This window comes from Corvus cornix, chromosome 2 (assembly GCF_000738735.6).
Source record: "Corvus cornix cornix isolate S_Up_H32 chromosome 2, ASM73873v5, whole genome shotgun sequence".
Lineage (NCBI taxonomy): Eukaryota > Metazoa > Chordata > Aves > Passeriformes > Corvidae > Corvus > Corvus cornix.
This window is the reverse complement of record NC_046333.1, coordinates 142921155-142936214: the sequence shown is the minus strand read 5'-3', so window position 1 is coordinate 142936214 and position 15060 is coordinate 142921155. Positions and strand designations below refer to the sequence as shown.

Genomic DNA, 15060 nt, shown 5'->3' with positions numbered 1-15060 from the left:
CTTGCAACACAGTTTAATTCTTCAGCTATTATTAACTTTAATAATAGCAATTAGCAGATTGGAAGAGCCTACTTGACTTCTGAAGTCTCTGCAATGATTTTCCTGCTATCAAAGAACAGCAAAGTTCTGAACCCTGATAGAAATACAAGAAACATCTGTATCAGAACAGCTGTGGAAATGTGACAATGATATCACCATTTGAACAAAAATAAACAGCTATCTCATATTGTGCAAAAGTGACTGATGGGAAAATGCTGTGATGATAGCAGAATCATGGTATTTTCCCTTGGTCAAATAGAGAGGTGAGATAATTCCCCCTTTCTTCATGTTATCTCAGATAGGTCACGCCCAAGCATTGGCTGAGATGAGGCAATGCAGTCTGTGTGAGGACAGAGAGATACTTGCTGGGGCAGTTGTGCTGGGCCTGGCAGTGATCTCACAGGATCAAAAGAGAAAAATACTCTGCAGGAGGAAAGACATAAGTGTTTTGGGGACTTCCTTGCATAAAACTTTTCATTCCCCTGTACAAGGGAGGCATGTGTCAAGAGCAGACAATGAGAGAAGGGTGCCTGGAGCTAGAAGCTGTCCCTCAGGTGCTGGAGAGGGACTTCTGTCTGGGAGCTGGCACTGGGGAAAACTGTCTAATGAGCTGCATTTGAAGCTCTGCAAGAGGCACAGTGTCACTCATCCTGGGTGGCAGGTCCCAGTGGTACTGCCTGTGCACATCTCTAACTCCCCTGGTGCACAGGCTTCTCACTTTCCCAAGACTTCTCACAAGGCAAGGCAGGGGTGGCAACATGACGGATTTAGCTCAGCCAAGCCAAATTAAGGTAGCTGCACTTCAAGTAGGGGAAAAGATTACAGAAGAGAAAGGCAGAATAAATGAACCCAATCTCAGTTAAATGAACCCAACCTCAGATCCTACCTGTGTAGAAACATTCCTCCCTGGTAGTTGCTGAGATGCCCTGAGGCTTTTCTCATCTGAAGAGCAGAAAGAAGTTCAGGCATTGACACTCCTCTTCCTGCATGCTGCTTTCAGTGTTGAACCCTAAAAGGATTTGACCTCTGAGGTCTTAGCCCTGACCAAATACCTTCCACATCCCTCCTGTGGTGGCTGTGGCTGAGCTCTCTCTTGCTCTTTTTATCTGTGATGGGCCTCCTTCCCAGCTGCATTTGAATTCTGCTTGCTAGTTCTTCCCTGTGGTAGGAAGGCAGCCTTGGCTCAGATTATTGTTGTATTGGACCATCTGCTCTAACAAAAGACAGGCTCCAAAAGACAGGCTTGGAGGGATAATGTGCAAATGTAACAGGACTTCTCTTGTCCTCCTAGGCAGCCCTTCAGTTCTAGAGTCTTCTTAGGCTGAAGCTTTCCTTCTGAATTCCTATGACTCACACTTTGTAAGACACATTTATTGTACAGACACCATGGGAAACCCACGGCCCTGCTGGACTTTGTCTCTCTACAGGGACCTAGAACTACATCACTAATGCAGAGGCTGGAGTTGTCCAAACTGCTCATTCCCACACCTGCCCACACACTGCTCACAGAGGACCTGCTGGGAAGTCAATATCTATTTATTTATTGTGCTGTGGGGTACAGAGGAAGCAGCTGAAAGGTTTTTCATTACCTTGGTCACTACCAGAAAGCAAACTTTTTCCTTGATTTAAATAACTATGAAGGCACACTTTCTGAGTGCCTAAAACTCTTTGAAGGGTTTTACCACCTCCCTGACTGTGACAGTGTGCTTTCCCCTCTCCCTTTTCCTGCTTATGCAATAGCCACCAGTGGTGGTCATGAAGGCCATGTCCAGCTTAGAAAGAACAACACAATAATTAAGGGCCATAAATCTTGTTCAACAGCTGAGGACTAGCTGAGCATGTGCCAACACAGAATACAACTGGTGTGTAAATATGACTATGTCAATCATCCTACTCCATAAATAGCAGGCAGCCCAGGGTCCATTGGATTCTCCTGCAGGGCAGCAGGCTGCATGACACAATCTCCCCTTGTGTAGGGATGCCTCCCTAGGTTACTCTCGAGGCTGACAGATGCTTAAATGCTAAATGCAGATGTTTAAATGCTAAACTTTGAAATCTTACCTAAGGGATATAAGGAATTGATTGTGCCTATATAACCCTCTAGACATAAGTGGTTGACTGAGTCTGGGACTAAACTTGGATCTGGCTGCACCTACATCTCCATCTCCTAACCACAAAGGTTTGATTGGTGGGTTTATTAAAATAGCTTGTTCTTGGTCAGTGCTGCTGTGCAATCTGAACTCAGGAGCTCTCTCTCCACTGTCACTCTGAATTCTCTGCTACGTACTGTTTGTTCCTTCTTCCAGCATTGAAATGCTCATGACTAGGAGGGCTCAATTCTGCAGCCACTGACTGCTATAAATGCTTCATGGCATCTCCTGCCCCATCTCAGTATGTCCCATAAGGTGTTATTTGCAGCCAGAGCTCATATCCAGGCTTGGATAAGCATCTTCAGATCTCCTGGAGAGGATGGGCTGGTGAGGTCTTCGCATCAGGTGCTGCAGGGGGGGATGGTGGTGTGAGCACAAGCAACTGACTGTGCTGCTTCTGCTCTGCCTCCCAGTGCCTGCACCACTTTACCCATGCAAATGGGGCATCTCATGGTGGCCCTGCCCTCATGTCTCCAAGGTGATGTCTCTCCATGCCACCCACTGCTTCAGAACTGCACCCTGACAGCCTGGATGGGAGAAATTGATCCCCAGGGTTGCAGTCACGCTGCAGGAGTTTAGAGGAGCTTTTTTTTTTTTTCCCAGAGAGGTTTATTGTGGGCTTTTTACCAGCCCCCGCCCCCCCCTCCCCCCCCCCAGCCCTCATGTTGAGTTCTGCACTACAAAAGTCTGAAAATGTGAAATACTGAAGCTACTTACAGCTTTTTTATAATGGAGCATTCGATCACAGTGGCTCTCTCTTTGCTGTGTGCTCTGTTTCCTCCAACATACAAAACTGTGAGAAGCACATATATTTGATGAGAACCAACAGAGGTTTTTTCAAAGCTTTCAGCTGCAAAGTTGCTCTCAGTCTGCTGACTGTTTGAAATCTAGCAATCTCAAGCCCCACACACACCAGAAACAACTCCCACTGTGTTCAGCAAGAGCAGTACTACTTTCGTATGTGATGCTTTGGCAGAGAGTCATTTCAGTTTAATATTTAAGCTGTGCTGGGGATGATTGACCACACAAAACATATTGTCTGCTAATTAGTTAATTGAGCATGAATGCTGTGGCATACCAATGTTTCAGGGGCTCTTTGATGATGGGTCTCATCATCAGAGCTTTGCAAGGTGTGAGCAGGATGCATTCCAGCTGCACACAGTTCAGCAGATACCTTGCAAATGCCCACATGCCCCACTTTGTTTGCTTCCTTTTCAGTGAAGTATGTGGTAGCAAGTAAAACCAGCTCACAAGGGTTCTTGTATAAAAGACCTTAGTGCCCTGAGATGACAGGTGTTTTGATGGATTAAAAAATGGAGATCACAGTCAGGCACATTCAAAAATCAAGAGCCTGGTAAAAGCTCTGAGTTAATGTAATTATAAGCAGTGCAATCAAAGAGCTCTCACATATGAAGGACTTGCCAGTTGCCCCAGGTTAAAAGAACATTTTTTGTTGACAAATTCACCCTGCTCTCTCAAAAGCATGGAAAAGACCCCCATACTGCCTGTTTTTCTGATACAGGTATCATCATTTATTTAATTCAGTTACAAGAGAAACTACCAGTGGTTTTGAATCAACCATAGCCTTTGAAAAACTTGTAAAATACACTGAACTGCCTACAGACCCACAGAGCTGAGATGAGACCAGATCATGTAGGATTGAGCTATTGCTGTCAGACACTGACCCTGATCAGTGCTGAGGAGCCTCAGCATCGTCAGAGGCTGTCCTCAACCACACATCCCACAGGGCAGCCTGCTCCAGTTGATAAGCCTGCTCCTGTCGGTATCAAGCTGCTCTGAAACCTGGAGGTAGCAGGATCAGCTGTGCTTCTGTTGTGGGTTGGAATGTGCAGGAGCAGGGTTCCAGGTCTGGGTCTGATTTGTGCTGCCAACCCTGCTCGTAAAATGCATTTTCTTAAACTAAATTTCACTTTCTTTCCAAGCAGGCAAGTTTCCCAGCCCCAAGGACTGCAGAGATATGAACCACCTGATTTTATAGTTTAATTTACAGCCAATAACAGAAGAAAGTCAATAATACAGGCTCAGTAATCAACATGCTGTTGGCCTCACACGGAGCAATGATGAGCAGAGATAAACCAGGTATGTTCTGCTTTTCATTGCTGGAGGAGGAAGAGCTTGTTCCATCAGTATTTAAAATTAAAGAAGAACCCAAAATGTTGCTTACGTCCAAAGAGGGAATGACTTATGTGCTCTTGCAGTAGTGGGAACAGGTGGTACAGGGGAGAAGAAACAGGAGTTTTAGAAGGCCACTTGGCAATGGTGAGTGTTTAATTTTAGTAGTGAGTGAGACCTGATTTGGAAACCTTGTCTTGTGATCAGGGACTGCAGGAAAAACCTTGTGCCCTTGAAGGATGCAGAGGAGAGGTCTGAAGGCAGGGAGTCACCCAAAGGTAATTAACAGGTAGAATTCATGCTCTGCTTGTCCTTCAGCCTCACTGTATGGGTTCAATTAACAAAGCAAGGCGTGATCAGCAGGGCTCGTTAAGTATTGCAGCTGTTACAAGTCCAGACTCAAACAGAGAGCTGATATTTCTCTCACAAGGTGTCAGTCCCCCAGCCTGTCTGGGAGTCCTCAGGATGCTCATGGGGACTCATGAGGAACATCCTTTCAGGGTAGCAAAATGAATGGGAGTAAATTCAGAGTCAAACCTGTCACTTTTTTGTGAAGCTAATGAAATGTAAATGATTGCAGCAACCGGGGTTTAGTTTTGTGTGCAGCAAGATCATTTTCTTCCATGAATAAATCAGCATATCTGAATACTAACCAAGTGGAACAACCTTTCAGGCATCTATCAGACCTCTTTTATTCTGTGCCTAAAAAAAGTTTTGTGCGTGGCATAAGCAATGGACTATCTGGGGTCTGACACAGACTGAGATGCCACAGGGAATTTAATCAGCACCGCAGTGACCACAGGGGCAGGAGATCTACAGGTGCAATTTCCTTCTTTGGCTCTAATGGGAAGCCACCTTGGACAACCTAACATCTGCTAGGAAATAATTTGCCCGACGTAGTAATAAAAGGCTTTGGCAAGGAGGAGTTCAGCTACACAAGATCTCACACTCTGGAGTGTGTTTATGATACAGACCCCCAAAGATTGATGGAAGAACTCAGCTGCTGCTGGGTGGGCAGATGACTTTGATGGCTCACAGTCCAGCCAGAGACAGTAAAACCAAGTTCTCATTAGTCTCTGCTTCCCTATCCATAAATCCAGCTGACTTCTCAAACCACTGAATGGAAATGGAACCACTAAAGCTAATCTATAAAATTTCAGCCCCCAAACTAGAGATATTGTGTGGGAAAGTGAGGTTTTCAGAAATAAAGATGCTTTAGCTCTTGATCTGAGGGCCTGTGCGGGCTCTACAGTCACTGGAACATTAGAGGGTTGTAATAGGATTTGAACTACAAATATAGTTCTTCCCTAACTTTTCCTTTTTATCTGCCTGCACAATCTTTGGTTTTACAAACTAAAAATGTCTTGACCAAAAACCTGTGGAGACAGTCGAAAGCATTAAGCCTTTTCATCTTTCCTCTCCCCATCATAGATGCTACAGAAAAAGAAACAGATATGCTGACAAAGCATCCCAGCTCCACTTTCCAGGCTGAAAAGTTTTTCCTGTCCAAAACTCCAACAATTGTTCCTGTTTTTACAGCACATGCGTTGACTCCACACTGCAGAGGTCTGTGGTGGGCATGTCCTTCAAGGGCACATCTATCACCAGTGATAGATGTTGATCCAGGATCACATGGACAGCACTGGTTAACGCAGATGTTCAACTCTCTTAAGGTTCTATCATGGCCCTGGGAGGGAAAATCAGAATGCTTGGCTTTGAAACCTATCCTCCATATTGTCACATTTTAAATACCCAGTCCAAAAGTGCTCCTCACAAATAGCTACTGCAGCTCCTTGTGCCAAGAACAGGAAGACCTGGCCATGGTACTTCAAAATCCAGTGTCCAGAGCCATGAGCAAATCCACTTTGTGGTCATAGCTGCTGATGGAATATCTGTGTGAGCTGCATACCATCAGCATTCAGTCAAAGCAGAGCTTGGGACATGCGAACCATTTCCAAATAAAGATGATGAAGGGGAAGAAATGTGCTAACTGAGTAGAACAAATCCTCCTAAAGCGTTGCTCTTATTATCACTCTTTTCTTAATATATTGACTTTTCTGCACTGTATTCACCGCAGTTGTGTTCCAAGGCACTAAAATAGCCTTTGAAGCTGCTATAGTGTAGCACTTTTGCACAAGCTGTGTGCATCCATCTGCACTGTGGGTACCAGCTCCAGAGAGCTGTTGGTTGAAGGCAAAGCTGCTCTCTTGGGTGAAACTATTCACACACCAAAAGCAAGAGCATAATGATTGTGTCAAGAGGCTTTTGAAAAGTGTTTTGTTAAGTGCTTTGGTGAGGTTTTATTGCTATGGCTAATTAAAAGTTCATCACAAGCACTAAACACAGCCAATGTTTATTTGCTGTACAGTCATATTGACAGGCCAGTGCTTTGTCAGTGTATTAGAACTGTGTGCTGGTTTCTGGAGAGGATTAACTATTGCTTATCTGTCAGGAAAAAGAAACATCACTAACAAATAAGTAAACAACAAATCCTTGTCTCTCATGTTGTATCAGCCTTTGCATTTGGCTCTTTTTCTAACATTTTTCTAAAATCTGGCATGTAAGTTGCAGTGCAAAGCTAATCAGTGTGTGCCAGCATGCTTTGGGCATGACAAACCTATCTGGATTTTCTTGTGCCTGAAATATGTCCCTTGGCCCAATGGGGGCTTGCAGCTGTAACCACTGCTCGTGGGTGCAAGGTGCCTTGATCCAGGATGAAGGGCTGAGAGGCAGGGCTTCCAAATATGGCTGCAGGACCATCTGCAGCCACTTAGGCTGCACGTAGCAAAAGTGGGCGAGGGATTCCTCTGAGATGTGGTGTCCCAGAGTGGCTGACTGCCCTGGTTCAGGAACTGAGGGCACACAGAGACCCTTAATGGATTAGAACTTCAGAGAATGACAAAGAACTAAAGGAAAAGGAATCCACTGGAAGAAGGTTATGACAGTACAACTATACTGTTTGACTATCCCACCTAGCAGTGTAGACACCCGACAACTTTCTGGTCTGTATTCATTATATATTTTTATATATATTTCAGTATTTCCCAATCTCCAGTGATTCTCAGTTTTGCCCACTAGTGGATACCAAATTTCTGTACGTCCCTGTCTTAAAAGACATTTGGGAAAGAAGTCTTACAGCACTTGTTGATATCACCTACAGGTCTGGCATGTTTTCAGTATTCGAATGCTGAGGGGAAATCAGGCTGCACATTTAAATTGAAGGTGGTTTCCCTCTTCTCTGTCAGTCTCCCCTTCACTCCAACTTCTGAGGCAGCAGTTGCCTGCAGTGCACTTGCAGCTTTCCAGTTGCTCCCTGGCAGGAGCCAGCTGCTTGGTAAAGAGCTACAGCCACCCCTGCAGCAAAAAGAGGCATTGCTGGGAGCAGTATTCTCTTGTGTTGGTGGGTCAAGCACAGCCCTTTTGAGGAGCTGCAATATGAAAAAGTTCTGAGCTGTGATGGGCAGGTAACTCCGAAAGAACAGCATGTTGGAATTAGCCAGTTAATGAACTATCAGTGTCATCACAGAGAGTTCAGCCAGGGCCACTCTTCGGTCAGAGGGAAGGAACATCCAGAGATCTTTCTGGCTTGTTCCTAATGAAGGCGGCCTCTGTTCCTGATGTGGAGTCCTGGAGCCACAGCAGAGGCATCCAGGAAGCAGACACAGAGTTTCTGCTAATCATTGTAGCTCTGATTAGTCTTCATAGCTGCTTACAGAAGTTCTTAAAAGAGAGGCTGTCTGGAACAGTTCTATAAATTAGCCTTTCTCCAACAGAAATACATGAAAATTTATTTGTTTGCTATTGAGACAGAGATTAATTAGAAAATGGAAGGAAGTGGCTGTCATATACCAAATGTCTGGGAGGGTGGAACCAGATCTTGGGTTGAGCTTTTTCCCAGTCACAAATAGCTGATAAAAAACATAACAACTAGTCTGGAAGGAGAGTGCACTTTGGAGCTGATGGCAAGCAGGCTATTCAGCCAAGACAATAAAAATCCCTTTGGAGGGGGCAGCTGGCACACAGAGCAATGAGGAGCTCTGCCTGGCAACCAAACCCCCTTTCTGTGACTAATATGTGAAGAAAGCAAATTCTTATATCACCTTGTCAAGGGATTTCTTTCTTCCAAATATAAAAATCATTTTAACATAATGATTAGTCACTATGAGACCAATCTGCTGGGTCCAGTGTAGTTTGCAGGCTGGGAGCAAGGCACAGAATATTCTGCAGAAATCAGAACAGAGCAGACCACAGTCCAGTGCTTCACACAGTCCAAGGCAGCAAGAACAAGCAAGCAGAGTAAGGACAGATTAACACAACAGCTGCCATGCAGGATCAGGACCTCTGACCTGACACACTAGAAAAAATTCAGATGCATTGCCTTTTTGGCTGTCACAACATACTCCAGTCATCAATATTTATCTCTCATCTTTTGCACCAAAATAGTTTTATTTGCTCTCACTGGAGCTTTTAAATTTCATTTCCAAAACTCATGGTATGATGAGACATATTAGGAGAAACAGTATTATTTTTCTGTTTCATACAGGTTTAGTTGCAATATAGCACAAAATTTAAAATGTGGTTTCAGATGAATATGTCACACATGGTGTGTGAGCAGAGACTGCACCAGACAATGGCCTGGTGCAGAGGGATATGAGAGGAGGAGGGACTCCAGGGTGATCAGCACCTTTCCATATCACTTGCTTTAAGGCAGATTCAACCCTGTAATTGTGTTCTAATTTCTCGGTCATATTAAATACACTTTCTAACGGAAAATAAACAGAAAAATTCATTCACTGTGGTCCTTTGCCACATGTCTAGTTGTAATCTACTCACATATCTGGATAATTTAGTTATATTTATTATATACTTAGAACATGAAATTTAGAAGAAAAACTGAGTAACAATCTGCCGGAAGGAGTGGGGATGGAATGCTTTCACCTTGCCTTATCCATCTGCCACTATCATCTGTGGAATGAGAAAGAGGCACTTTTAGAGCAAGTTGTCCCATCCAAAATAAGCCTCCAAAGTGCTCTTCAAAGTAAGGTATTGATACCTTGAGAGACCACCTAAAAACAGAGACTAGACAGGAGTAAGGGAATAAAGGTAGGTATTTATTTGAAAGGCCTCCAGAGGTAACCCCTGGGGAGCCGGAGGCTACTGCAAAAATGGACCCCAAGATGGACAACAGGTCACGAGTTGTTCACACTTTTATAAGTTTGGTTCATTTGCATGTCAGCATAAATTCTCCAATAAAGCTCCAGTTAATGATGTAATTCCCCTCAGCTTGCCCTCCTTTCAGAAACTTTTGGTTTACACATTTTGGGCCTAGGACAGTCTGAGTGTCCTTGGAGAGCAGGCCTGGAGAGGCTTTGTTATGTCTACCTAGCATTAGAGAGCAGAAATTAACAGGCTACAAGAAACTTCAGAGTTACACACTAGGCAGCACAGGATTTAAAAAATATGAAAGTTAAAACCTCCCTGTGGAAGTTTCACTGACATCTATTTTCCAGACTGATTCCAGACTAATTACTTTGTTGTAGGCCAGAGGGGAACACAGAGGCTCATTGCACAGTCATAACAGGCCAGGTACAAGCAGTACCAAACAAGCTTCCTTTGGAAATGGCCTCTGAGAATTATCAAGGTGCTGCTTTTCTATTCCTGCACCCTGAGCTTGGCAGAATTATCAGCATTTATAGAATCTCTTTGTCTTGCCTTTTGATACTTTAAAATGTGCAAAGGGTGCTCACACTTTGTATGAGTGGTGCATGGTGGAAAGCAGTTTCACAAAGGTTGTCTTTACAACAGGTCTGACTGTGGTCGACACTGGGGGAGGTTTGGATGGCTAAATTCAAATTCATAACCACTCATCTGAAGGCCAGGTGGGGTCATTGAGTTATCAAGCCTTGCCTTATGCCTGACATGGGTAGCAACATTTTATGTATTCTTAAGCAGGATGAGGATTTTCACAGTGACAACTGTGCAAGGTTTTTTCCCTTGTTTTCTTTAATACTCCATGGTTTGTTCCGCTCTACAGCCCTTCTCTTTTCCATTGCTCTTTGCCTTTGCTTTTCAAGCAGCAGGATTTTTCCTGTTCCCTGTCGTCTACAAGGATCATTTGTTACCACAATGCCCATGGATGAGTCTTCATCTTCCTGATCCCTCTCCTCCAGAGACCACCAGCACTGTCAAATTGCAGCTGGAAAAAGGTTCTTTCAGTCTCTGCTACTACATCCCTGTCACAGGCACTTAGCTCATTTATGAGTGTGTGAGATGTTTTTGTAGAACACAGCATTTTTACTGAGAGGTGCAGGATAAATTCTACACAACACCAAATGAGACCATTTAACTTTAGACGTCTTTTAATAATACCTTTTATCTAAAAATATGGCATTATAAGGTTATTGAAAAACAGTTAAAATAATTAATTACAAAACTATGCAATGACTATTATACATTTACCTTTGTGTAAAGATTTTGACCTTAATATTTAATCGCTCATCTGTAATAATAAATACTTGACTGAGAAATCAGTTTCTGCATTGCATTGAGGAATTTACTCTTAAATTCAGTTTTAGGTACATAATGACACTTTCAATAATAATGTCAATAAAGCTGCAGCAGTAATGACGTACATTATTAATATACATCATTAATGTACGTTAATGATAATGTACATTAGGGATGGGTCTTAATGAGCATTCAAAGAAGATGTTCAAATATTCTGAGAGCTCCCGTTTCTGGTGTGAATAGTTATTTTTCTTTTTCGAAAGAATGAGATGTTTCAGATTAATTAATTCTTTTTGCCTGACTTATTTTTAGTGGAAGTTTTCATATTTGATTGACTACAATGAGAGCCATGATCTACCCTCTTCCTATAACTATCCTTTCACTAATTGCACCTGGCAGTGTGTAGATGAAGAGAACCAGGAAGACAATGAGAATAAGCAGAATTATGCCAATGATGATGTACTTCTTGTAATTCCTCCAGATCAGGTGATACAAACACTTGAAAGGATTTACAAACCAAGAGAAGGATGTGTCTGGTCGGCTAAAGGGGAAGAAAGAAAAAGAAAATCTTTTGTTAAGGCAGATCCATCTCTTTCCAAAATGATCCCACTGCAAAATATATATTTGAGTCTAAAAAGGACCTTTAACTCCTGGGAACCCACTACAGAGATTAGAGGCAATGTCCACAAGTTTCACAAGCTGTTGGGTCACTTCCACCCATTCACGAACCCAAGCTCCACACACCCCTTGTAATGAAATTCCAGCTTACACATCATAAATACTTCCATTTATGTCATGATATAGGGTTTAAATTTGAAAACAAGATCATGATAAACCCTAAAGAAGAAATGCAGGCATCATGAACTTGAGTACAAAAGCTTTCTAATAATTTTAAGAAATTTAGCATCACAAAAGTGGTAATGAACTGCTACAAAAAAATCTGATTGCACAGTGATAGTCATGGTTCCATAATAATCAGAGCCAGCTCAGATCTGGCATGTGGCCCAAAATGGTGTAGTTTTAGAAGGAAATTTAAAACAGGCCTCCTGAAAACAGGAAATGATGAAATGAAACCCAGATGGTTTGCTTGTGTACATAAAAAAGAGCCTCCTTCTGCTGGTGGAGAATATCTGTATCCCGCAATCCAGGTTTTTCCAAATGTTGCCCCATGTGTTCTCCTCCACACCCAGAAGTTTTTTCACACTGTACAACAAAGCTGACTGCATACAGAGAGGAAAACAATGTTCTACTTAGGAAAAATGTTGGCCTGGTCTCTCCTCTGACTGGGTGGGCACTGTGCCTCTCACTCCAACAGCCCCCAAGGCAGCATCTGTCAGCTTTTTCGATGGGATGACCCAACGAACGCAGTGGTGTGGGGCAACATTAACACCTGAAAAACTGGGGCAGGTTGTCTTTCTTATCCAATGTCACCATAGTTGTGCAGATAGTGCGGCAATAAGGAAAATGAAATTAACTGAGGGTCACAAAAAGCTGTGGCCGTGTCTCACTCCAGAACAGTGTTTCAGGAATTTAAGCAATCTTCGTTATCTGATGAACTCAGCATTCAGGAAGTGGGAGTGAATGCCAATGTGACAGAAAGTCTGTAAATCCAAAAGGCCAACTGAATATCTTTTAATGAAAGACTGAGCTTCATACTGAGGTAGAAATGACTCAGAAATAAATCATCAGATTAGCCCTCCAGGTTAAAAGGAATTATTAAAAAACTGGACACTCTGAAGAATAAAACTGCTTGAGTAACAAGACCCTTAATCTGCATGTACCAACTGCTTGAGGACTTTTCATAACCCTTAAAGGCTGGGGAAAAAAAAAAAAAACAAACCCAGACTGTTGCTTATTTAATTTGTTTCCTTTGCAATGTAGGCAATAGAATTCATTATCAGTTATAGTAGTGCATTTATTGTAATAGATTGCATCCGGAAAGGCATCCTGTCTTGATCAGCAGAAATGAAGAGATGAATAACCTCACAGTGCTCTGGCCAGGAGGAAATTACACTCATTGAACCTTATTCTTCGTTTGCATGTTTCTCTCTCTAGTTCACAGACATTTAATCTTTGTCCACCTTTGCTTTGGTACATTAAAGAGTCTGCTACTGTCTATAGCTCCTAGAAAATAATTTTTATTTTGAAATTATTTTGTTTCTTAATTAGAAAGAAGAATTTTGCAAAACAATCAGAAAATTTGTCTGCTTCCCTGGGTGTTCCTATGTGATGAGGAAAAAAACAGAGTGAACCTACAGTAGTGGCATAGAGACGTGGAAGTCCTGACAAAAAGATCCTTGAGATCCACTCCTTCCTGAAGAGGACTCATTTGAAGGGTAGAATCAATTACCTTTTATCTCCCAGCTGATTGTGACTACTCTGCATGTATGAACCACATATTGCATCACTTGGGGGTACTGAGCTTGATGCTCCGAGCCATCAAGCTGGTAAACTTTAATACCTTTGAACTTAAATGAAACTGGGGCTTGCAATGTCTTCAACTATTTATTTTCCTTCCAGTGAATGAGTGTCTAGCTAAAATAATTTTTACTATTCACATGCTATATTGCTTTAGTAACCTTAGGATTTATTTTGTCTAACTTTAAAACCTAGGTGCTCAGTCTGGTCATTCATGGGCTGTCTGCATGGGGGAGAGGAAGGACCTTCTGGAGGCCAAGTCATCTCTTTCCCCATCTCACATCTTAAGATATGTGTGGTAGGTAGATGGGATGACTCCCCCACCTGTACCACGAGCAGCTGCAAAAGGAGCCTGAATATTTTGCTTCTGAGATGGGTAGTGTCAAATGACACTAGCCCCACCCTACTTTTGCTTTAATTGAGGCATACATCTCAATTAAGAATAGAGTAGAACTAGAGCCATGTGTTGGCTGTGTATTCACACCACAAAAACCACTGATTACTCAGTGCAAGATTTGGAGGAAGACTGGTTTTGTGGCTTCTGGGTCAAAGCACCTCCAGGCTGTGCAGCAGAGAAGGGGCCACCAGGCTGGTGGCAATCTTTTGGCCCAGCAGCACATTTGCAGATAAAATGCCCTTGAGCTGAAAACACTGGGAGCCCTAGTCAGCCATGGGTGCATGGGCTGGGTCTCAAAAAATGAGAATAAAATGAGACAGTGCCTTGTGCATCCTGTCAACAATCTTCTGGACATGTAGTCTTTCTACTACACTTGACACTCCCTCTTAAAACTCCCTAGGCTGATTGCTTTCCACTACATGTATTTCAGAGCTATCCCCACTCCTCTCTCCTCTGAAAAAAGTGCTTTAGTTTCCATTACTGGGTGTCTTTCAGGCAGACACCTGTCAGGCAAAGCTTATCCTGCCTTTGGGTAAAGGTGTTGAGTGAAGCGATTGACTAAAGTCTTTCCAAGGCTTGTTTTAAAAAATGCTCTGATACCTCTGACCTGATAATTCCTTTATGCTGCTTCCTCTTTTCTCATATTTATCCTGAGATATATCTCAGACCAACAAAATTAAACAGAATTACCATTATGACTAGCAATTGAATTTTAGAAATTTTGGTAGCAGGAAATATAGCATCAATTCCTCTCAATTTTTTTATCTAGCTCATTAAAAAAGTGCTCAAATGTTTTAGTAGAACAAAGCATTTGAGCCAAAACAGATTAAAAGTACTTTTTTTCTGAATGCAAAAAACTCAGCTGATATTTTTTTAATGTGACAAATACTGAAAGATAAACTGCTGCTTCTAGATCATTTGCCTTAGTTAAAACACTTCAAATGTCCTCATTAAAAAGTCTTATGATGAAAAATAAGTGTCTTCATTCTTTAAGTATGAAGAAAAATAAAATTAGAGACAGAATTTTGAAGTCATAGCCTTTGTGTGTCTAAAGAAGGGCAATGACGCCGGTGAAAGCTCTGGAGCATGAGTCTTGGGAGAAGCAGCTGAGGGAACTGGAGTTGTTTATCCTGGAGAAACAAAGGCTTATTGCTCTTTACAACCACCTGAAAGGAGGCTATAGCCAGGTGGGAACTGGTCTCTTCTCCCAAGTAACAAATGACAGGATGAGAGGAAATGACCTTGAGTTGTTCCAAGGAGGGTTTAGACTGGATATTGGGAAAAATTTACTGACCAAAAGGACATTGAAACAGGCTTCCCAGGCAAGTGGTGGAGTCACCATTCCTGGAGGTATTTAAAAGACGTGTAGATGTCATGCTTAGAAACATGAGTCAGTGATGGACTTGGAAGTGCTGG

At 42.6% G+C, this 15060-nt stretch overlaps 1 protein-coding gene across 1 annotated transcript in view; it reads right to left on the bottom strand.

Moving 5' to 3' along the window:
• Positions 1 to 10732: 10732 nt before the first annotated feature.
• FER1L6 (fer-1 like family member 6) overlaps positions 10733 to 15060 on the bottom strand; it is a 66728-nt gene continuing 62400 nt past the window's right edge. Inside the window, exon 41 of the mRNA XM_039550254.1 lies at positions 10733 to 11370. Within this exon, the coding sequence (XP_039406188.1) occupies positions 11184 to 11370 (187 nt within the window). The 3' untranslated portion in view covers positions 10733 to 11183. The remainder of the gene's footprint in view (positions 11371 to 15060) is intronic.